We start from the raw sequence: 23,177 nt of genomic DNA, 5'->3' as shown, positions 1-23,177 counted from the left end.
GAAGGGGGGTGGGGGAGCTGCCTGCCTCTCCCTGTCACTGCTTTGGTCCTGCTGTGTCACAGTCGGTAAACCTTTGTCCACTCTTACTCTAGTTTCAGAAATGTATATAGATAAGCGAGGCTGTCCTAGGGTATTTATGAGGAATTCTAAGAGTGGATTAACTCCTTTAAATCATGTGGCTGTACATGGGGATACTAATTTGCTAAATAGTACCTTTGTGGTCTAAAGGAAATAGTTAACTGCCCCAAGTGCCTACTTTCCATCAGCGAATTAATTACCCACCTATTTCTAGCTCAGTGTTTATTAGGCAAATTCACTGTTCCATCATTTTAGCCTCTATTTTAAATTTTGGGCTAAAGGCACTTTTAAAAGCTTTGTGGAAATTGTTAATTCTTATGAAATGGTACAGTCGAAAAACTTTATACAAAAAAGTGTTCTTGAAAGAAATGTAGAGTGGGGACAGTTTCTCACTTGACCTGTCTGTTTCAATTTTGGGATAAACTCAGAGGACTGTCATGAAATTATTATATTTTTCTATTTTGTTGACACGATGAGTAGCTTTCAGCATCTGACAATTTGCAGGTAATTTGTTTTTATAAGGAAGAAAGCACAGCTGATAAAATTGTGTTGCCAATGTGCTAAACATAGTTTTGATTATATTTCCTTAGTGAAAATTTGCTTAAAATCCATTAAGGATATACTTTTTAAAGGAGGATATACTTTCTTATAACCAGAAGGAACTTAGAGTCTCTTTCTTTTGCTAATGGTGAACGTAATATGTGATTATTATAAATATGTTATTTCTTTTCAGGTTCCCATCCTTAGTAAAAAAGAAGATGTTTTTGCATATTTAGCTAAATATTCAGTGCCAATGGTTCGAGCAATGTGGCTTATCAAGATGACTTGTGCCTATTATTCTGCTATTTCTGAAGCTAAAATTAAGAAACGCCAGGCTCCTGATCCCAATTTGGGTGAGTGAGAGAGTATGATATGCTGCATGTTTCATTACTGATTCTACACGCGGTTGCTGCTTGCGCTCTCTGTACACAGTGCTGCAAGGAGAGTACTGAGCAGGTTCATGGTGAGGCCAAAAGTCACTCATGGTGTGGTGGAGAAGCTGGTCGTTGCCCACACACTCCCAGGATCTTGATTCCATCAGCAGGTTCTAGGGATATTGCTTCAGATATGTCCTGCATCCGTACACTTCACCACCCTCTTTATGACTTTATAATAATTTCTTACTGTATTTAGGATGAACGCCATATTCGTTGCCAGGCATCGAGGCCATTTATGATTTAACCTCCCTTCCCAAGATGTCCCGGCCAGACTGCTGTCCCTCGGTCGTCACTCCTGCCGTGCTCCATCCTTCCTCAGGGCTTGTGCATTTTCTCCTCCTGGTACTTGGGTTGCTCTTTAGGGTGTTTGCACCCCTCCTCCTCTTCACTGAGGCTTTGGCTCAGATGTCATTTCCTCAGCAGGATTTCTCTGGACACCTGGCTGATAGCATTTCCTCTCTCTCCCCTTCCTCCCAGTACAGTCTCAAGTGTTCTTACTTTATCCATAGCACGCTTCACTGTCTGAAATTTTCTTTAAAAGTTTTGTGCCTGTCACCCTCTCCCCTCTCCCCCACCTGCCACGCACGCACACAGCACACATACTGGCTCAAGACAGGTGTTTACTGAATGAACCGAAGGTAGGGCATTTCTAGTGAGAGTCTTCACTCTTCGGTGACTATACAGTGACTCCTTGAGGTGATGCTGAAGCGAGCTTTCTAACAGGCTTGATACTGCACTAGAAGTGTGCACAGGGAATTGTACATCATGATGTCCATTTCAAAATTAAGTATTCAAATAATTCTTTATGAAATTAAAACATGTTGTTTATGATTGTGTAAAGGAGACCCAGCTGTGAAGCTCTGAGGGGCAGGGGCAGAAAGCACACGTCCTCAGATGCCAGGCAGGTGGGCTGTGAAGTGGTTGTAAAAGCATAAAAACATACATCCAAACAAACAAACAATGCATTTATGGTTGTCCTTTTGAGTTCAGTGTATCTTGTGTGTTAAAACAAATAAGCAAAACTAAACTGCACTTAAAACATCACTGCGTGTGTGTGCGTGTGTGTGCGTGTGTGCGCATGTGCGTGTGTGTGTGTGTGTGTGTGTGTGTCCAGGGGAAAAGAGCTGGGAGGAAATTACCCACAATTAATGTGCTTGTCTTTGAGTGCTGTCTCAACCTTATATTACTTCTGCATTTCTGACTTGAATATTTTTCATTAGCTTATTATTTTATTGAGGGAAATAAAAGAAATGCTGCCTTTTTATACTAAAGTAATCTACATAATAAAAGCCTCAGTGACTGTTATGGCAGAACGACCAGTCGCTATGATGTGCCCTGACCACCAGGGGGCAGATGCTCAACGCAGGAGCTGTTCCCTGGTGGTCAGTGTGCTCCCACAGGGGAAGCGCTGCTCAGCCAGAAGCTGGGCTCACGGCTGGCTCCGCGGCAGCGCTAAGGAGCAGTGAGCCAAGCGGTAAGGAGCAGCGTGCAGGTGGGCTGTAAGGAGCAAGGGGTCCCAGACTGTGAGAGGGATGCCCTATTGCTGGCTCACAGGTGGACATCGCTGAGGGGGTCCTGGACTGCGAGAGGGTGCAGGCTGGGCTGAGGGACAACCCCCCCCCCCCCCAATACATGAATTTCGTGCACCAGGCCTCTAGTACATTCTCATAATGGTATTTTCAAATGGTGTTGACGTAGATACAGTGTTCAAGTTTCTCTCTCCCTTCTCTGAGTTTCCCTTCTTGAATTATCCTTCATTCATTGTGTGTATGTACACATACATCACACAAACACGTAGGCAGTTCTTCTTTATATATCTGCATCTCCATATCTATTGCACTTATTAATGCTTCTCCCCAGAGCCTGCACATCTGGTGACTCACTGCTCACCTCTGCTTTGATGACTAACAGACATCTTAAACCTAATGTGTATCAAATCCATCTTTTGACTTCTCGCCATCAGCGCTCTTGCTCCTTCCTCAGGCTTTTCCTCCTCAGCCAATGTACATGTGTCCCTGGGTGGATGAAGGTAAGAGCCATATTGTCATGCTGGGCTTTTATCTTTCAAAACACTGCATTCAGTCCCTCAGCAATCCTGTCAGCTTTTCTTTCAAAATAGAATCGGAATCTGACAACGTTGTCCTCAGCCCCTGCGGCTACTGCTCTGGCCCCAACCCCTCACCCCCTGTGCCTGTGCCATTGCGGGGCTTCCAGCTGATCTTGTGTTTGTTCTTCTCTAATGACAGCTTTCTGCTTTGTAGCTAAGACATAAATGATTCCATACTTGGAATCCTCTCATGGGTCCTTCTCGCACTCAGATGTCTATGTCAGCCAACACCAGCGGTCCACACGTGACTTTCACCTCAGGCCGTGACCCGTGGGTACCTCTCTCCCTCCCACCTCCAAGGTGTCCACCTGCCTGCTCCCCCACTGCTGTCAGCTCACATGGCACTTCATTGTCTTGGTTTCTTTTAGTCATAGCTGTTCATACCACCTCATGTTATATTTTAAATTAATTTAGGGTCACTAATCTGCAGCTATGATGGTTCTCTATGAGAAATGTCAGATTGGTTGAGTATTGGATCTCCTAGGATGGTGTCTGGCATGCAGAAGGTGCTCAGTAATTTTTAAGATAGTAAATGAATACTTAGACCGAAGCATTTATGTGTCTGTGTATATCTTTATTTTTCCATTTGCCCCAATTCATAATCCTGGAAACTTCCAGCATCACCAGCTATAATGGAGAGCCTACTCCTCTATCCCTTAGATTCTCTTCATATTTGTTTGTAACTTGTTCCTGCCAGTGTTTTCCTTAATGCTTAATTTAATCTGATTTTAACTGTCACAGAAAGACAAAAAAAGATGATCATGCAGAAATGATTCTGCCAAATGAAACGTAAAACAAGTTTAGAACAAATAAAAGTTTGATAGATCCTCATCATTTGTGAAGAACATGTAGTTGGGGTTTTTAGGAATCTCTCTCTATATAAAAGCCTAAGCGACCGAACAACCAGTTGACCAGTTACTATGACACACACTGACCACCATGGGGAAGACGCTCAATGCAGGAGCTGCCCCTTGGTGGTCAGTGCACTCCCATAGCCAACCTCCCTTGGTCCCTCCCCCAGGCTGCTGGCCAGGCTGAGTGACCCCACCCGTGCATGAATTTGTGCACCAGGCCTCTAGTTTCAGATAAGAGTGTATCACCAAAACCATATGATTTCCTCTACCAAATAAGAGGAGGGAAGCCTGGTTCTAATTTCTTGTTAAGAGCATCATGGAATTTTTGTTATATTCATTACATTTACCATTCTTTTTTTTTAAATCATTTTTTTTAATCCTCACCCGAGGATATTTTTCCATTGATTTTAGAGAGAGTGGAAGAGAGAGAGAAAGACAGAGAGAAACATCGTTGTGAGAGAAACACATCTATTGGTTGCCTCCTGTACACGCCCTGACCAGGGCTCGGGCTGGGGAGGAGCCTGCAACCAAGGAAGTGCCCTTCACCGGAATCTAACCCGGAACCCTTCAGTCTGCAGGCCGATGCTCTATCCACTAAGCCAAATTGGCTAGGCAGTCCTCTCAACCTTGACCCACAATCTGTGTTCCCTTTAAGTGCCATGCCTTTTAAAATCTGGAGCAGTTCTTCCACCTTCCTTTCTTGACCTTGAGGTTTTTGGGGAGGACAGGCCAGTTATTTTGTAGACTGAACCTGGATTTGCACTTGTCCAGCTCCTTGAGATTAGATCAGGCGATCACTTTTGGTGGATGCCAGGAAGCCGTGTTGTTGCAGTTCATCATATCGCATTGTCTCCATACTGTTGGGATACTTTGATCATTTGGGTAAAGTGGTGCCTACCGGATTTGTCCGAAGCAAAGTTACTGTTTTATGCTTTGTAATTAATAAGTAATTTAGTTCTGTAAATGTCCAATTTATCTCTATTCTGACATGAGTTTTTAAAGTGCAAATGTAACATACTATCTATACTATATGAAAAGAGCATGTTTCAAACATCTCATATTGGTTTAATGTCAGCCTGCTACACCTGGTAACCTCTTACTTTCTGCTTTGTCTTCAGCGCCTTCCTTAGCTTCGTGAAGCAGATTATATAGTACATGTGAAAGCATTTGGCTGTGGAGGCAGAGCCATAAAGTAGCAGATTTCACAGTCCATGCAGGCCATACAGCCAGCAAGTACACAAATATATATGTGTTGAGCTGGATTAAGTTGCACACATTTCAGAAGTTTAACTTGCAGTAATAGGTTCTGTGTTCTCGCTTTGATAGAGAAAAGAATCATTCAGCACATTTGGGGTGAGATTCACTATCAGGTGTCACCCTTTTCTGGGGTTGGTTTTATGACTGCTTTGTCTTGATGGTTGTTCTTTGTAAAGTTTTTTTAATAGACATGGCCTTCATTGCTTTGTAATAGAAACATGTTTTATTTTCAGTTCCCACGTTCAGAATTAGAACAGTGCTATGAAATGGCACTGCTGCTTGATTTTATTAAAGAGAGTTTCCCTGAAGTTAGGTGGACTCACAGAAACAAAGGGGCAGGCCCTGGTGTGTAAATTCTTTAAACATAGCCACACAGAAATCTTCACTACCATTCTGAGAGTTACAGACCGAAAATGTAGATTAAATGGGTGCTGCCCTGGGAGCTCTCAGCCAGCACAGACACACCCGGTAGTGTGGACCCAAAAGTGAGAGGAGAGGGGGCTGGGCTTACTGGTGAGGTTTTATATGTAAATTCAAGGAGGGTAAAGGAATATTTGACTTGGATATATTCTAACTTCAGGGCAGCAATTCTAAAATAGAGATGAATTAGGGAAGCTTGGAGGAAGAGGTTGGAATATTTTGTCCTTATGAGTCCTAAAAAGATAAAATACAGAAGAGGTAATGGGTAGACATGATGTTTAGAAAATGCTGTCACATAGGTGAGTGCTGCAGACTTAGGAAAGCACACCAGGCCTAATACATAGTTAGTTTCAGATATTTTTTAGAGTTGAATGATGTTTAGTTTTTAATTGAACAACGATGCTTAGCTGTCTTAAATGTTTTGAGCTCACTAGAGAAAAGCACTTAAAATGGTCTAGCTAATAGTTAAAAATAAAAAAGCAAAACTTACACAGATTTACATAATTAAAGTATGAACAGATCAGGACATATGTCTTTATAGTAAATAACAAGGAGCTCTGTACATTTATTTGTAGGACTTTCCCCTTGAGGTTCTTACTGTGGCTGAGACAACTAATAACTCTGGTATTTACACTTGCTGTCTCTGTAGCATTTCTGGAGGGGCATAGAATTCTCTAATGAGGTCAGCAGGTCGCCCCCTTCAGCCCCAGGTTGAGTCAGCTCTGATAGCACTGTGGAAATGGTCTCAGTTACTTGAGGGAGTGTTTTAGCCTTGGGACCCTTCATCCCCTTGCTGTTGGACCCCAGGGCTGCTTTCCTGTCATCCAGTGTGGGAATAGTTGCCCCTCAGCAGCTCTCCCAGGATTACTGTGGTGTGGTGTAATACCACATTTCCCGTTCCGTTAGTCACGTCTGCTGGGTTCTGTGTATATTCCACTCATTTCCTGATTTATCATTCAGGTTCTCTGAGAAAGAGAGAGATGCTTTATCCTACTTCAAAGAGGAGGATGCTGAGGTGTGGATGCTGCCTGGAACCCTCCCCTCCCCGCACGAATCCACCTAGGCTCTAAGCCCGTTCCGCTCTGCTGGTCCGGGGACAGAGGGAGAATGTAGTTGTTAGTCTTCCTTCCTTCTCTAGTATTTGGATTGCTTGTATATATGCCCTATGGCTAATAGTGAAATGAATGAAATGTGGAGGGAAGTCCAGGGCGATCCACAGAGGCAGTGACATTTGAGTAGTTTGAAAGGAGGTATATCCCAGGAGGCAGAGTAGGGGGTGCTGTATTAGGAAAAGCATTTCTGGCAGAAGAGAAATAGGGTCATCAGATAGTTTGACTAGGAGTGGAACTGCCTGGATTTTATAATTTTTGGCTTAGGCATCGGTTACTAGTGGGCGCTGGTGAAAGACTGTTTGCTAGAGTGGATATGCCAGTTCTGTCGGCTGGATGCTGGGGAATGTTGAAGGGCCTCTTATTACAGTTGTTATAATACTCCTTCAGTTTCTTGTCTATAAAATGGATGATTGATAGCACCTTTTAAGGATGAAATGAGTCAATACTAAAGTGTTTAGAATTGTGCCTGGCACACTGTAAATGGCCAATAAGTGTGGACTAGTAAGAGTATGTAGAGCTGCCACTGGGAGTACTGTCATTACTAGCCAGCATTCATAAGTATTATGTGCATCGTGCTGGGAACTTTGTAGACATTATCTGTAATCAGTATAGGAATCTTGCAGTGTAGGTTTCATTATTCCATTTTGTGTATAAGAGACTCAAGCCTCCAAAGTGAGGTCTTTGTTGGCACAGTTGGAGGTAGGCTCACTAGAGGGTGTTTGCTATTTCCTCCCTGCTGTGACCTGGTTGCTGGGTGCATGTTGTGGGTCTGGGCCCCTGGAAACAGGAAACTTTGCATGGGAGAAAGGTGCAAATGGGGAACAGGATGCAGGGTCAGAGGGCTTTCGGTGGCATTGGAGGGCCAGAACTCTTGTTCTCATGGGTGCCATGGGAGCAGGCAGAGCATAGCACACTCCAGGGGCTATAGAAACCAAAGAGAAAGATGGAATTGTTTGCAAGATGAGCAGCTAGGGGTTGCTGGTTGTTTAATATGGGGAAAACTGAAAGAGGTATCATGGGCATGAGGTCTCTTTTGGGGGAAGAGATGGATTAGAAGAATCTTAAAATGCTTCATGGTTAAACTGCCCCTGAAGTTTTGTTGGGCTGGGTTGGAGGAGGATGACAGACTTTTCTTGGTTGACTGTACTCTTGGAACCATTGTCCTTATTCCCCTCCTGCCCCGCCCATGCAAAGAAGAAAAGCTACTTTTCTTGCACACTGGGTAATTAATTTGCGACATGTTCACTGAGCTATTTGGACTAGAAAAATACACCCCGCTAAACACATAATTGACAGTCTGGTTTCTTATCTGAGCCCACCAGCTTACTTTCAATTTGAGTCCTTGCAGACATTGCACACTAACTTTTCTGATTCCGGATACCAGCTTCTAGTTCCAAACCTCTACATTTTCAGTGCCCTTATATCTCATTTGTCATGAAAGAGAGATCTGCCTTGCTTGCTTTGAAAATAACGCTGGAGATTAGACAGAATGCTTGCATAAGTGTGATCTAAGTTCATGCTTTACTTGAGCATGAAGAGTAGGTTTTCATTGATGAGCTAGCTTGGCTCTCTGTAAAAACCATTCTCCAATACAAGGTAAAAGTGTTGCCGCTGCCTCCATCCTGCTCCTCCGCAGTCCTTCACTTAAAAGTTTGAGCATCCGTTGAACCATGCCTGAAACTGGTATTTCGTGAGAAATGCTATCTATATATTGGCACAGAAAGATGGCCCAGGCTCACCTTGTACTTTTTCTGCCTCAATCCTCCGTCAACCATTTCTTTAAGAAACCCTGCTTCTTCCTAGTGTTTAGAAAGCAAGATCCGAATGCCGAAGATACCATAGCAGTTAGGATGCTGTGGCATCCAGGCCCTATCCATGGATGGTGGACACACACAGGACTGCATGTGTGTGCATGCATATGGGAGTTTATATTCCTACTTTTATTAATTTCTTCAATTTTATGTTTATCTCATTTCTGTTACATGAACAATTAAATGATTCTTATAAACATACTAGTGGCCTGGTGCACAAAATTTGTGCACGGGGGAAGGGGTGTTCCTCAGCCCAGCCTGCACCCTCTCCAATCTGGGACCCCTCAAAGGATGTCCTATGCTGGTTTACAGGGATCGGGCCTAAACCAGCAGTCAGACATCCCTCTAGCAATCCGGGACTGCTGGCTCCTAACCACTCACCTGCCTGCCTGATTGCCCCTAACCACTCTGCCTGCCGGCCTGCTCACCCCTAACTGCCCCCCCCCCCCCGCTGCCGGCCTGCTTGCCCCCAAATGCCCCCCCCTGCCAGCCTGATCACCCTCAACTACCGCAACCCCCCCCCCCGCTGGCCTGCTCACTCCAAACTGCCCCCCCACTGTCCTGCTCACCTCCAACTGACCCCCACTGATGGTCTGCTTGCCCCCAACTGGCCCCCTTGCTGGTCTGCTTACCCCCAATGGCCCCGACCCTCACCAGCCTGATCTCCCACAACTGCCCTCCCCTCTTGGCCTCTAACCGCCTCTACTTCGGCCCCGCCACCATGGCTTTGTCCAGAAGAACGAACGTCCGGAAGGTCTCCTGGAAGGTCTCCCAGTCTAATTAGCATATTACCCTTTTATTAGTATAGATACTCACTTCAGAATTAAAATCTGCTACAGTCTTTTGTTGGGAAGACAGGACAGGAAGACAGGAATATGTAAGTAATGGCTTGGTGGGAGGTGAAAGGAGCTGAATATTCCATCACCTTCCATGCAGGAAGCCAGTAGATAATGCTTCGAACCAAGAAGTAGGCCTGTAAGCATGGTATTTAGAGATGAAGAGGTAAACAAAAGACATGGAGAGGAGAGTTAAGGAGAATCGTGTTTGGAGAGTGGGAAATGAGGGCTTTATGCCGGTGGGCAGCTGTTTTCACAAGGCATGTAGAACTGCGGACTCCAAGACTGCAAGTCTAACTTTGATATAAAAAAGTTAACTAAAACCTAGTCTCTGCCCCCAGTTAGTATTATTTTGTTGCTGCCTTTTCTGGAAGATACCTTGCTATAAAAATGTGTGTTATGAAAAAGATTTGAAGGAAGTTCAGGGAATGCATTACAATTTTAGTTGTTGTTGGATAATATTACTAGTGTTTACTTTTCACTAAGCCGAGTACTTGCTTCTTAGGACCTTAACAAAAATGAAGTAAGTATTCTTTGTAAAAATTGGGAGACATATTTTTTAATGTCTAGTTGCTCAGTTAATTGAATATGTGAAACTTCCTTATTTACAGAGACTAAAAAATTGTGCTAAAAAACGAAGTTTGTCATCCTAACCGTTTAAGTGTCCAGGACAGTGGTGTGACCTGCACTGCGCACATTGTTGTGCAGTAGATCTAGAATTTTTTCATCTTGCAAAACTGAAAACTATACCCACTGAATAGTGGGGAACTGATGGAGAGGCTGGAAAAGTTAGGGAATGTTTCTGAAGGAGAAAAATATGAACTGGGTCTTGTAGAAATGTAGCCTTAAAGTAAAAATTTGGAACATATTTTTGTTTTCTTTTTGCATCTTAAAAAGTATTTCTTGATCTTAAATTAATTAATTATCTTCTTCCCTTGCAGGCTGCGAGCAAATGAGTTAGGTTTATAGTTCTGTTATGTGCACTGTCTATACTATTATCATTACTTCTCATCTTGTTGATTTGGGTGAATTATGTAATCTGGCATTTTCTGTTAAGAACCTGTTGCCACTCAACATTTTCTCCTCAGTTTTAATGGTAACTCATGCTTGGATTAATTGTCTTCTATGATAAAATGGTAATTAGAATCCAAATTTAATTGTCAATATTGAATTTTTACTCTTCATGGCTGTTAGTACATGCATGCATGTCTACACTGGAAATATTATGCTACAAAAATACCTACTTTGCCATTTGGAGCAGTGCTCCCGAAATCCCTCTGAGGCAACTGATTATCTTCAGTTTACAAAAGGGGGACGGCGGGGGTGGGGTGGGGGGGGGTTGGGCTGTGGGGGGGAGGAAATCCCCAGAAAGTAGGAAGACTGGGAATTCTGTCCTCAACTTGTTTCTGGGTCCTGTTTGCTTTATAGAATTTCCAGCCTGCTCAAATGAAAGCAGGGTGACTGAGGGTTTGGGAAGGGTAGTGTTGTTGGGCGAGGTATGAAAGGTGCTTCAAAAGCTTGGTGCTCAGTGAGTTTTAATTTGTAGTCCATCTTGCAGGTCTGTTGTTTAGCAGGGGTGGGGAACATCTGGTCTAGGCTGTGTAAGGCCCACAAAATCATTTGGTCTGGTTCTGCCAAGGCTTAGGGGTGAGTTAATTGACCAAATATAGCAGGCTAATTTTTAAGTTGATAGCTTTGTATGGCCCTCAAATGATGTTATAAATATCCAAATGGCCCTTGGCAGAAAAAGAAGGTTCCCCACCCCTGGCTTACCGCCTACACATGAGAAATTTTTAAAGAGACAGCATCTTGTGTGACTGCATTTTTAAATAGGTAACACATCTCTGTGGTAGAAAACACCAAACATTCAGATGTTCAGACTGAGCTAGCTCCTTACCGCTCCTCCAGCACCCTCCACCCCTCACCACACACTTCGGAAGCAGTTGTTACCGGCTTCTGTATATCTTCTGAGTTGTTTTGTGTGTATCTTAGTTTGCTTTTATGTTTGAGAGAATTGGTGTATGTAGTAGCCTTGTTCTTTTAAAGGGTTGTAGGCTACTAACTTTTCATGACTTACGAAAGTTGTATCTTTTTGCTATTTGCACTGGAGTGTTAATTCCATAATGAATAGAAAGTTGTTGTTGTTGTTTTTTAATTAAAAAAAGACATCCTTTCAGTTTCAGATCATTTTCTGACAAATTGTGTATAATCTTCCAAATGAAGTCCCTGGACCAAAGCGGCTCTAAAAGCCCATTTTGGCTTCCTGGTATTTTGAGTCAGGGAACACTCAGCTTGTATTGGTAGAATAGAAAATGCTTCGGTTAAGGGTCAGTGCATGATCAGTTGGGATCGCTTTGTGAGAGTAGCACAGCTAACGTGAATAGATTCAATTAAATGGATATATCATGCCTCACTCTTTGGTTCCCAGAAGAGGAAAACTCGGTGGCTTCCCAGGGAGGGGCCATGGGGCTACGCAGTGTGGAAGTGTTGGTGTGTGTTGGGGCTTTTCGGACTAGAGTTACTGTGCGTGGTTGTCTGGCAATGAAATGTCTGTGGTAGCACTTGGACCTGTGTCCTGGTGAAAGACTTCCCTTCTTGTTCCAAAGTATGAACTTCCCAGCACCTGCATTTAGGATGTAAGCAGTAAACAGTCTGCTTTAGTGTAGAAACTACTCAGACCACATCGATTATGGAATGAAATTCCAATTCAAATAAAATGTAATTTATTTTTGCTTCACAAATGACTGAGGCTTTCCACCACATCCTCTGTAGCAAGAGCTAGAAGAGGACTGAGGTAATGAAATATCCGATGTAATCATTCAGGTAGGTTGGATGCCTTCAGTGGGGTGGGCAGCCAGTCTTTCCTCAGAGCTGCTCCATTTCTCCACCCCCCGCCCAGCCTTTATGCCAAGGGTTTAGGAGGGCACAGAGGTGTGTTTGCCACCCAGGAAAGCCAAGCTATTGTCTCATCAAGTCTGCCTCTTACCAAAGACAATTTTGTTGTCTTGCTCTAGCTTTCCTCTCCTGGGGCAATATAATCCATGGCTTGGTCTCATGTGGAAGGCTGGGGGAACTGTCCTAAGGGGTTAATTAAATGTACTAGCTTAATATTTGTGAAAATAATGTTCCTGTTATTCTTGCTAGGAACATCTCACCATGGCCAGGGCTCACTCAGGTTTCTATAGAAGCCGAGAAGATTTGAGAAACTTCCCACTTGATAGTAAGGCATTAATTGCAAACAACTATGTCATGCCCCTGTTGGCTGAGGTTTAGTATGAGCCACCTGTTGGGAAGAAACCTGGAAGCTGTCCTTGTGCCAAGAAGCTGGTTGTATGATTGACATGTTGAATAAGAAATTCTTGTTCTAGGGGCTAAAATTGGATCCTGTGGCTTCCAAGAGCCTTGCTTCAGATGCATGTATGGGGTAGCTAGGGAAAAAGGACAACTAGAAAAATCCCTAAATGCAATGGTTGAGCATTGTCTGCAGTAAAATGGAAACAGGAATTGGAGATCTGACAGCAGGAGGGAGAACTAAGAACAGAGTCAAATGCTGTTCTCCTGAGGTGTCAGATGCCATGGCACTTGCAAGCACAGCGTGCAGACAGGAGTTTCCTTGCTGCTGGGACACAAGTCTCCTTCCAGTCCTCCCTGTCAGCACCTCTCCATTCTCTGCCTGGGCCCTTGCCACTCATTTCCTCATTTGGCCACTTGTCTCTTTTTACTTTGAAATCTTCAAGCATGCCCTGACTGGTTTGGCTCAGTGGATAGAGCGTCAGCCTGTGGACTGAAGGGTCCCAGGTTCGAGTCTGGTCAAGGGCATGTACCTTGGCTGCAGGCACATCCTCAGTGGGGGGGTGTGCAGGAGGCAGCTGATCGATGTTTCTCTCTCATTGATGTTTCTAACTCTCTATCCCTCTCCCTTCCTCTCTGTAAAAATACCAATAAAATATATTTTTAAAAAAAAGAAATCCTCAAGCATGAACTATCAGTCACACAACTGTGCAGATATCTATATCCTAGAGACCCGGTGCACGAATTTGTGCATGGGGGCCGATTGGGCTGGGCTGACAGGGGTAGGGGACCCTGGAAGTTGGCTGCTGGCCCCACCCCCAATGGGGGTGATCGGAGGCAGGGGTGGCTGGGGGGAGGGGATGTGGGAGGTTGAAGGGCCGGCCCTGCCCCTGATCAGGGTGGTGGGGGCGATTGGGGCCCGGATGTTGGGGAGGAAAGGAAGGGCCGCATGAGGTTGGCTGGCCAGCCCTGCCCCTGATTGGTTGGAGGGGGCTGGCTGGGGAGTGGGCCTGTGGGCGGTTGTGGGTGCCAGTTGGCTGCCACAGTGCATGTATGTCATAGCGACCAACTGTTCCGGCCATTCTAGTTGTTCCATTGTTATGGTTGCTTGGCTTTTATTAGTATGTATATATATATAGACTGCCTAATAGTGGCCCGTATCTTTTTGGAGGTATTTTTGTCACTCCCCCCTCAACTATATTATTCACTCCTTAGGCAGAGTGTCCTGTGTCAGCTCTTCACCTCTCTCTTCAGGCTGCCCTCCTTGCCTCTCACCTTCCCTTGAACTTCAGAAAGACACTGTTGGGAGTCTCACTTAGCCACCTGCTGCTCACTCCCACCTAGACACGCTTACTGGCAGTTCTTTTTTTTTTTTTTTTAATTTTTTTAATACATTTTATTGATTTTTCACAGAGAGGAAGGGAGAGGGATAGAGAGTCAGAAACATCGGTGAGAGAGAAACATCGATCAGCTGCCTCCCGCACACTCCCCACTGGGGATGTGACCGCAACGAGGTACATGCCCCTGACCAGAATCGAACCCGGGACCCTTGAGTCCGCAGGCTGACGCTCTATCCACTGAACCAATCCGGTTAGGGCTTACCGGCAGTTCTTACCTGTCTTCCTTGGCTTGGCCAGTGAGATTCCACTTGCACCTACTTCCTACCGGTGGATCTCTGCCTGGCCCTATAAATCACCTAAGTTTGCTTTCTCCTGGGTATGCATTGCAGTTCTAACATGTTATATATCACATAATTCTCAAAATAACCCTGTAGACTATGGTTACATATCAGCCCTGTTTTATAGACAGGGGCAGAATGAGTTGCCCATGACCCCAAAGCTGAAGTGATGGAGCGGGACAGGAGTCAGGCTGCCTGCCCCCAGAAGCTGTGCTCCTCACCACCACCAGGTTGGTAACTGACACCGAGGGCTGGAAGAGCACTGGGTGCCCTGAGAGCACACAACCCACATTCTTACTCTGCAGAATAGACATACCTGCTCCTGGACTGTCTGCGGGACATGTCATCACAATCAGGAAACAGCCCCCACGTCTGTGCCTTCACCCTGGCCTTCTTATGAGTGTTAGAGCTGTGGATCCATTTGCCCCTGGGCACGTTTTCTGATGAATATCTGTGACACCTCTGTGCCTCACCAGCACAGCCAAGGGTGATCCCAAGTGGGGGTGATGAAAGGATTAAGAAAAGACAGACAAGAGGAATGAAAGCTGGGTCTCGGTGGGACGCTGCCCTCTCTGATGGAGAGAGACAGCGACTGCGCCCACAAGCCGTGTCTTTATTTTATAGCAGATGCCACGAGGCAAAGTAGGGACATGATCAAGATGTTTACAGCATTCTCGTTGGTTTCAACACTACTCAGCTACATGCACCTGAACTCTATCACACAGGCACGTGGGGCCACGTGTTCGGACCACAGGTTCAAGCTTACAACTAGAGCTGTTGGCTAATTGTGCTGGGAAGGCTCTGCCCTCCAGCTGGGACTTGCACGTGGCAACGAGAGGACTGTGCCCTCTCATTAGTCCGAGGCTTTAACCTGTCCAAAATACTGTAGCTGCGCCCCATACACCTCAAGTTCAGATGTTCAAAACGGAAGTCAGAACTAGAAAGCCTGAATAAGCTTGGTGGGTTGTATCAGTGTCTCTCCTGCTTGTGATATTGTACTGTTGTTTTACAAGATGTTAACCTTTGGGAAGAATAGCTAAAAGGCATGTGGGATCTCTCTCCATTATTTCTTACAATTACATGTGAACCTGTAATTATGTCAAGATAAAAAGCTTATGTAAAACAAAAAGTTAATGAAAATAATGTAAACTCAGTTCCTTCACCCTCCTGCCCCACCTGCTGTCTATTCCACATCGCAGTTGATGGCACTGAGAGCTCCGAAAGCCACCCTGGCCCTTCTGTCTTCCCTTCTCTCCAATATCAGGTTGGTGCTGTTCTACCTGCTTCTCTTTCATTCCCTCCTCAGTCACCTCCCCACTGCACTTGGCAGCCTCCTTTTAAGACTTCCTTAGAGTCGTAATTTGTATACCTGATTCCTTTGCCTAAAGTCATTCAGTGGTTTTTAATCATTTGTGATAAAAGACTGAACTCATAGCTTGTCACTGCCTGGGTCAGTCACTGGGCTGCTGCTTGTAAATGCGGGTTTTTAGTCTCCCCTGGATTTACTGGGTGGAAGTCTCTGTATTGGAGTGCCCTCTGGTGACCATTTTGTGCACTAGCTTTTGAGGATCTTGGGCCACCTTCCTAGCCTCCCTCTCCCTCTGCCTCCCTGCCTGCAACGCTGCACACTGCTGTTCCTGTCTGTGCAACTCCTTGGTACCACCCCTCAAGACTTGGCTAAAATGGCCCCCTGCTTCCTTTCCTGTGTCCCATGACAAGTCAAAGCACTTACTACATTGCTGTCAACATCTGTGCCCCATGTGTCTCCCCATCTCAGGGATGAATCTCCTCAGGTAGGGACTGCTTTCTCCTCACCTTTGTAGCCCCATATCCCAGGAGAGCTTGTGGCCTATAGGCATTTAATGCTTGCTGCCAAATACCCATGGTTATGTTATCTTGAGTTGTCACTGATCTCCAAGTAACAGTAACTAGTGTCATTGTTGAGTAAATAAAACCACAGAGAAATGGCCAATTCAAAATAACATAGTTCTCAACCACACAAAAACTGATACTCAGTATTTGCCAGTAAACACCATTGTTCTCCAGGTAATTCTATGTTAGAGAAACTTACTTTAAGCATAAGAAATATTTCAACAATTTATCACACGATAGCATTGCCACCGAGTGCCAGCAGCCCCCAGCCCTTCCCTGTAGAGGCCTGACTTTACTGACCATTCAGTCTGCTGCCGGTCTGGGTCACCGCACTGAGGCAGCAGCTTCCATTTGGGCGACTCATCCAGGCTGCTAGTCAGCATGCCGATTTCCCCGTTCATTCCCCAAGCGAACAGTGGCGAATAGGGGATTTCAGGTTTCTTGTGAATCTGATAGGGTACAACCAATTAACTTTTAGAAGCCTTTTCTTATGGAAGTAACACAAAGCAGAGACATGTCCAAGATTGTAATAAAGTCCTTTTACTCCTCACCCAGCTTTAACCCTTAACGCCTAGCCACTCCTGTTTCTACCCCTCCCCGACCTCCCTGCCCACCCTCCCCAAAGTCATATCATTTTATAGTGGATTACCATGAATCTTTTGCTTCAGAAATGCAGTGATTTCTTATTAGTAGTAAAGTATTTTAAGAAAACATTTTTAAAATTGATAAGACAGCTTCACTAAGATATAATTCACCTGCTGTATACTTCATTTAAAATGTGCAACTTAGTGGTTTTAGTGTGTCCATAGAGTTGTGAAGCCATCACCATGTTTTAGGACATTTTTATCACACTTAGAAGAAATATTGTAGCCATTAGCAGTCATTCTCTGTTTCCCTTCAGTTGCCCTTAGCTCTAGGCAATCTAATAGCCTTATAGCTTTGCTTGTTTGGGACTTTTCATATAAATGGAGTCATACCGTATTTGGTCTTTTGAAACTGGCTTCTTTCAGTCAGCATAATGTTTTCAAGGTTCATCCAGGTAGCAGTGTGCATCAGTTGTCCACTCCTTCTCCTGACTGAATATATTCCATTGTATGCCTGTAACATTTTATCTATCCATTCATCAGTTGATGGGCATTTAGGTGCTTTTATTTTTTGGCTATTATGAATTATGCTGCTATAAATACTTGTTTAGGAATTCTTGTGTGAACATGTGTTTTGATTTCTCCTGGGCATATAAATAGTTGTGAAATTTTGGGGTTATGTGGTAACTCTGTTTAACCTTTTGAGGAATTGCCAAACTTTTCCACAGTGGGTACATATTTTATTACATTTCTCCTAGCAATGCACAAAAAATTCTAATTTGTACGCATTCTCACCTAAGCTTATCACCTGTCTTTTTGTTCTAACTGTCCTAGTAGTATCTCAGTGTTGTTGTTTTTTTAATATATACATGTTTATTTTATTTTATTTTTTTATTAATTAAATCTTTATTGTTCAGATTATTACATTTGTTCCTCTTTTTTCCCCCCATAACTCCCCTCCACCCAGTTCCCACCCCACCCTCCTCCCTCACTCCCCACCCACTGTCCTCATCCATAGGTGCACGATTTTTGTCCAGTCTCTTCCCGCATCTCCCTCACCCCTTCCCCCCCCCCCCCGCAATAATAGTCAGTCCACTCCCTTTCTATGTCCCTGATTCTATTATAATCACCAGTTCATTCTGTTCATCAGATTATTTACTTGATTTTCAGATTCACTTGTTGATAGATGTGTATTTGTTGTTCATAATTTGTATCTTTACCTTTTTCTTCTTCTTCCTCTTCTTAAAGGATACCTTTCAGCATTTCATACAATACTGGTTTGGTGGTGATGAACTCCTTTAGCTTTTCCTTATCTGTGAAGCTCTTTATCTGACCTTCTATTCTGAATGATAGCTTTGCTGGATAAAGTAATCTTGGTTGTAGGTTCTTGGCGTTCATCACTTTGAATATTTCTTGCCACTCCTTTCTGGCCTGCATAGTTTCTGTTGAGAAATCAGCTGACAGTCGTATGGGTACTCCCTTGTAGGTAACTGACTTTCTTTCTCTTGCTGCTTTTAAGATTCTCTCTTTGTCTTTTGCTCTTGGCATTTTAATTATGATGTGTCTTGGTGTGGTCCTCTTTGGATTCCTTTTGTTTGGGGTTCTCTGTGCTTCCTGGATGTGTAAGTCTAGTTCTTTCACCAGGTAGGGGAAGTTTTCTGTCATTATTTCTTCAAATAGGTTTTCAGTATCCTGCTCTCTCTCTTCTTCTGGCACCCCTATAATTCTGATGTTGGTACGCTTGAAGTTGTCCCAGAGACTCCTTACACTATCTTTGTATTTTTGTATTCTTTTTTCATTTTGCTTTTCAGGTTGGGTGTTCTTTGCTTCTTTGTATTTCAGGTCTTTGACTTGACTCTTGCAATCCTCTAGTCTGCTGTTGGGAGTCTGTATAATATTCTTTATTTCAGTCAGTGCATGCTTAATTTCTAGTTGGTCCTTTATCACAACCTCGAGGGTCTCATTAGATTTCTTGTGGATCTCATTAAGTTTATTGGCAGTTTCTAGAAAATTCTTGAAAAACCTTAAATGTGTGGTTTTGAACTCTATATCCAGTAGTTTTCTTTCCTCCATTTCTGTCATTTGTGTCCTTTTTCTTTGTCTCCGCATTTTTTATGCTTCCCTGTGTTGATACAGTGGTTTTCTGTGCTGAGTGTCCTCTAGGGCCCAGTGGATCAGCCTCCCCAATTACCTGAGGTGGACACTCTTGGTGCACCCCCTTGTGGTCTTTGTGTACAGTCTTGTTGTAGTTATGCCTTGATTGTTGTAGGTATCTCTGGGAGGAATTGAACTCCAGGCCAATTGGCTGTGAGAATCAACTATGTCTACAGTGGGAGAACTTCTGTGCTGGAGACACCCCTCTGGGGCAAGACTTGCTTCAATGGGGCTTTGGTGCTCACTGAGTCTGCCCCCTGAGTGTGTCCTTTATGGTTTCAGGGAGCTACAAACTGGATGGTCCCACTCTGACCACTGGGTGGCTCCTGGCTCCTGGATCTCTAGGGAGGTGCTAATCTAGCCTTTGCCTGAGGCTATCCAGCAAAATCCTCCCTGCAGGGCTTGGGCGGGGCGGGTCCCCCGGGATCAACAGGGCGGGGCTAGCAGTTATGGCTGCTCTCAGTCCTGCCCTCAGAGACTCTGCTTCTCAATGTCCCGATAATCTCTGCAAGCCCCTCGGAGAGAAAGCTGCCCTTGAGTTCCGACTGATGCCAGACAGTCTCGCTTATCCCGTATGAGTCTGGGTCCCTAGAGACTCGCCTGGAACTGGAGCTCAGAGCCTGAGACTCCCTCCTGATTGTAAACGACAACCGCTCCCTCAGCCGTCAGCCCGCTCCACATGCACCTCCGCACTTAGTATTTTACTTCCGCACTGTGCCTCCTCTGAGTCTCGGTATGCTTTTCTCTTTCCTTCTAGTTGTAGAATTTCCACTCAGCCAGCCTTCCTGTGGTTCTGGATGATCTCCGTTCCGTCTTTTAGTTGTATTTTTGAAGTGGTTGTTCAAGGCAGCAAACTCCGGTGTTTACCTATGCCCATCTTGGTTTCTCCCTAATATATATTTTTTATTCATTTCAGAGGAAGGGGAGGGAGAAAGAGATAGAAACATCTATGATGAGAGAGAATCATTGATCGGCTGCCTCCTGCATGTCCCACACTGAGGGTTGAGCCCGCAACCTGGGCATGTGCCCTGACCAGGAACCAAACCATGACCTCCTGGTTCATAGGTCGATACTCAACCAGCTGGGCAGTGTGGCTTTGACTTTCATGTCCCTGGTGGCTGATGTTGAACATCTTTGTATTTGTTTATTGGCCAACCATGTATATTCTTTGGAGAAATGTCTATTAAAATTCTTTGCCCATTTAAAAATGGGTTTTCTTTTTATTATTGAGTTGCAATAGTTCATTATATATTATAGATCTGAGTCCCTTATTAGATATATGATTTGCAAGTATTTTCTTTCAATTAGTGGGTTGCCTTTCCCCTTTGTTGATGGTATCCTTTGATAAAGAAAGCATTTTAACAACAAAAGGTATGAGAAAAATGGTAGAAAATCCTTCAGTTATTATTACTGAGTTTTTAGAAATAGAGTGTGGGGCATGTTACACCTACTGAAGGTTTTTTCCTCCATTCAGTCTGCACCAAAGTCAGGCTGGTTAAACCCTCTACATCCTGCAGTTTCGAGAAGCAGGCTGTCCTCCCTGTGGAGAAGCAAGAACCTTTTGTTATAATGGTACAGTCTCAGGAAGAATTTTCCCTGGTGGCTGTTGGGTATAGGCTTCTCCTGTGTCCTTGACATAGCACTGGGTCACCTTACAGATAGATGTGTGCATTAGTCTCTAGACTTGGTGGGCGTTTTAAAAAAATCATCAGCATTGTATTTATTTCACATAGTGGGTTCCCACTGGCTTTAGAAACAGGAAAGAATCCAGCCAGGAAAATGAACCTTCACAAATACATACATTTATTGGAAGTTTATTAAAATATAATTGAAAGTTTCATATTTGCATGGGCCTTTGGAGCACATTGGTTAGCAGGTGCTTCTAGTTAAGTTGGTTATAATAAACACAGTGCATCAGAGGGGGAATTTGGCATTTTCCCTATAGTGGTGTGTGAAACCTTCAAGGTATGTAGTGATGAATTTAAACTAGAAAGCAAAGATGTTTGTATGAAGATTTGAGAGTCAGAATGATTGGGAAGGAACTTGATTTAGTAGTCATTTTGAGAGAACCTTGGGGTGCATTGATTCAAGTCAGTACTTGATGGTTGACTATGTATGGCAGAGTTTTATGGGGATGAAAGAGAGAGATGGAGGGGATTCTAAGATATCGGTTAGAGAAGAGAGGGAGACCCCTGCTAGGTGGTAGGGTGGTGTCCAGAGACTAGAGAAGGTTATGTGTTAGATGTGACATTTGAATTGGGCCCAGGAAAATTCTCATGCATGAACACAGGTAAGTAGAGAAGGATTGTTGGTAGAGATTGAATCAGAGGCATGAGAGTCAGAGCAGTTTGGGCTGGTGGAGTACGAAATGCTAGGTGGTGGGTAGTGTTTGAAGTGATTCCAATTCCTAGCTAAGGAGTTTAGCCTTCATTCATGATGGGTTGCTGATCAGCGAAGGGTTTGGAACCAGGGAGCTGACGTTGATTCTGTAAGTCTGCCTGTGGAGTAGGTGTTAGGCATTGGTAGCTCTGTGAGGCCGAGGCAGGGACTGACATTGGCAAGCAGGTGTGTCCTGATAGTGACCGCTTGGCCGTTAGTTTTTTTTTTTCTAAAAACTTTTCATCCTGATGGTGATGATCAAAGCTACCAATTATTGATCATTTTCTGCATCCTGTGCATGGGGCTGAGTAACTCACCCTTATAGTCACTCTGATGTACATATATTATTGATCCTGTTGTAGGATGAAGAAGGTGAGACTCAGCAGAGGTTAGACCTGCTGCTCCAGGTCGCATGGCTGAATGGCAGAGCTGGGATTGGGATTCAGGGCCCTCTGTTCCCAAGATCACTCTGCCCCTACGGCTGCCTGTGGGCTCTGTTGCTGTGCTGCAGGACACCTTCACCAGGAGCCTTGCTGCACTGCGCACCGCCCTGCCACACCTCCATTCTCCCCATATGTGTTTATCGTTTTATGTGATTTCATGTACCAGAGTGGGCATCTCACGCCTGTTTGTGTCCTGGGCCAGCTGTGTGACCCTGGGGATGCCTGCAGTGCCTGGGTCTGTAAGGTGGTAGTGACCTGTGTGGCCTCTAGAAGCCCTCTGCTTGGGGGTTAGGCATGGACAGAGAGGTGCAGTGGCTGTAGGATTCTTGGATGCTAGGGAGAGCACTGTCGAAAGGACTGGGCACTGTATTTAGTCCTGAGCCCTCTCAGTAACGCTCGTGCTCATACACTTTCTAACAATCTGGCTCACGGACCTTAGGTTCTGCTGCAGCTCCAGGAGCTACAAGTGTGGCCACACACCCCAGGTTGGCTAGAATGTAGGACTGCTCCATTTTCAGAGTAGCCCTTTTGGTCACGTTCTGTGGCTTTTTACCTTCGAATACCACCCTGCTCCCATCTTCCCTGTGATCTTTATCCATTCCTATTTTCTTTTACTACCTGGAACTGGGCCCAGTCAGAATCTGGCAGTGGGGCTGAAGGCGCTGGCATTGGGTCGAAGCCCTCTTGTGGTGGTTTTCCACTCAAGGCTGCTGTTTTCTGTTTTCAATTTCTAATGAAAATTTTGTAAGCAGTCCAATATTTTATACCAGTCCACTCTGGACTATCTTATGTCCAGACCCCTGAATCTGTCTGCTTGCCATGATCACTTACTGTCAGTGGACTACAGTTACAATTAAAGCGCACCATTAAGAGGGCTGCATTTAAAGTCCACGTGAATCCCAATAGGAGGAGATTGTGGAGCGGTATATTCAGCAAGCCTTTACTAGCCACACATGTGTTTATATAAATCTTCAAGCACACTTAAAGACCGAAGGTTGCATGTTAGAATATTTAATGATTATGCGTGAAGGTGAGGAGACAGAGGGAAGCTACATAGAGAGGGACAGGGACCATGGGGGGGGGGGGGGAAGAGGAAGTAGAAATGGGATACCCAACTAGGCAGAGTTACTAAGCAACCCAATTGGGCAGGTAAAGAAAGGCACACATGAGAAAAGCGAGGTTTAAAATATATGAACATGGCTAAGACAGGTAGCTTGCAAATAACTAATCACAAGGCTGTGAGGCATACAAACCAATCCCAAGGATGTTACTAAGGCAGGATTATTTGAAAAGACCAATCAAGAACTAGCAAGGCTGTACCCAC

At 44.5% G+C, this 23,177-nt stretch overlaps 1 protein-coding gene across 1 annotated transcript in view; it reads left to right on the top strand.

Moving 5' to 3' along the window:
• The window catches only part of MED12L (mediator complex subunit 12L), a gene marked incomplete at its 3' end in the record, with an annotated part of 370,596 nt that overhangs the window by 81,668 nt on the left and 265,751 nt on the right, over positions 1-23,177 (top strand). Inside the window, exon 5 of the mRNA XM_081086020.1 lies at positions 812-971. Coding sequence (XP_080942146.1) covers positions 812-971 — 160 coding nt within the window. The remainder of the gene's footprint in view (positions 1-811; positions 972-23,177) is intronic.

Source organism: Myotis nattereri, assembly GCF_964212035.1.
Source record: "Myotis nattereri genome assembly, chromosome: 3".
NCBI lineage: Eukaryota > Metazoa > Chordata > Mammalia > Chiroptera > Vespertilionidae > Myotis > Myotis nattereri.
This window is presented reverse-complemented; position numbering and strand designations above follow the sequence as displayed.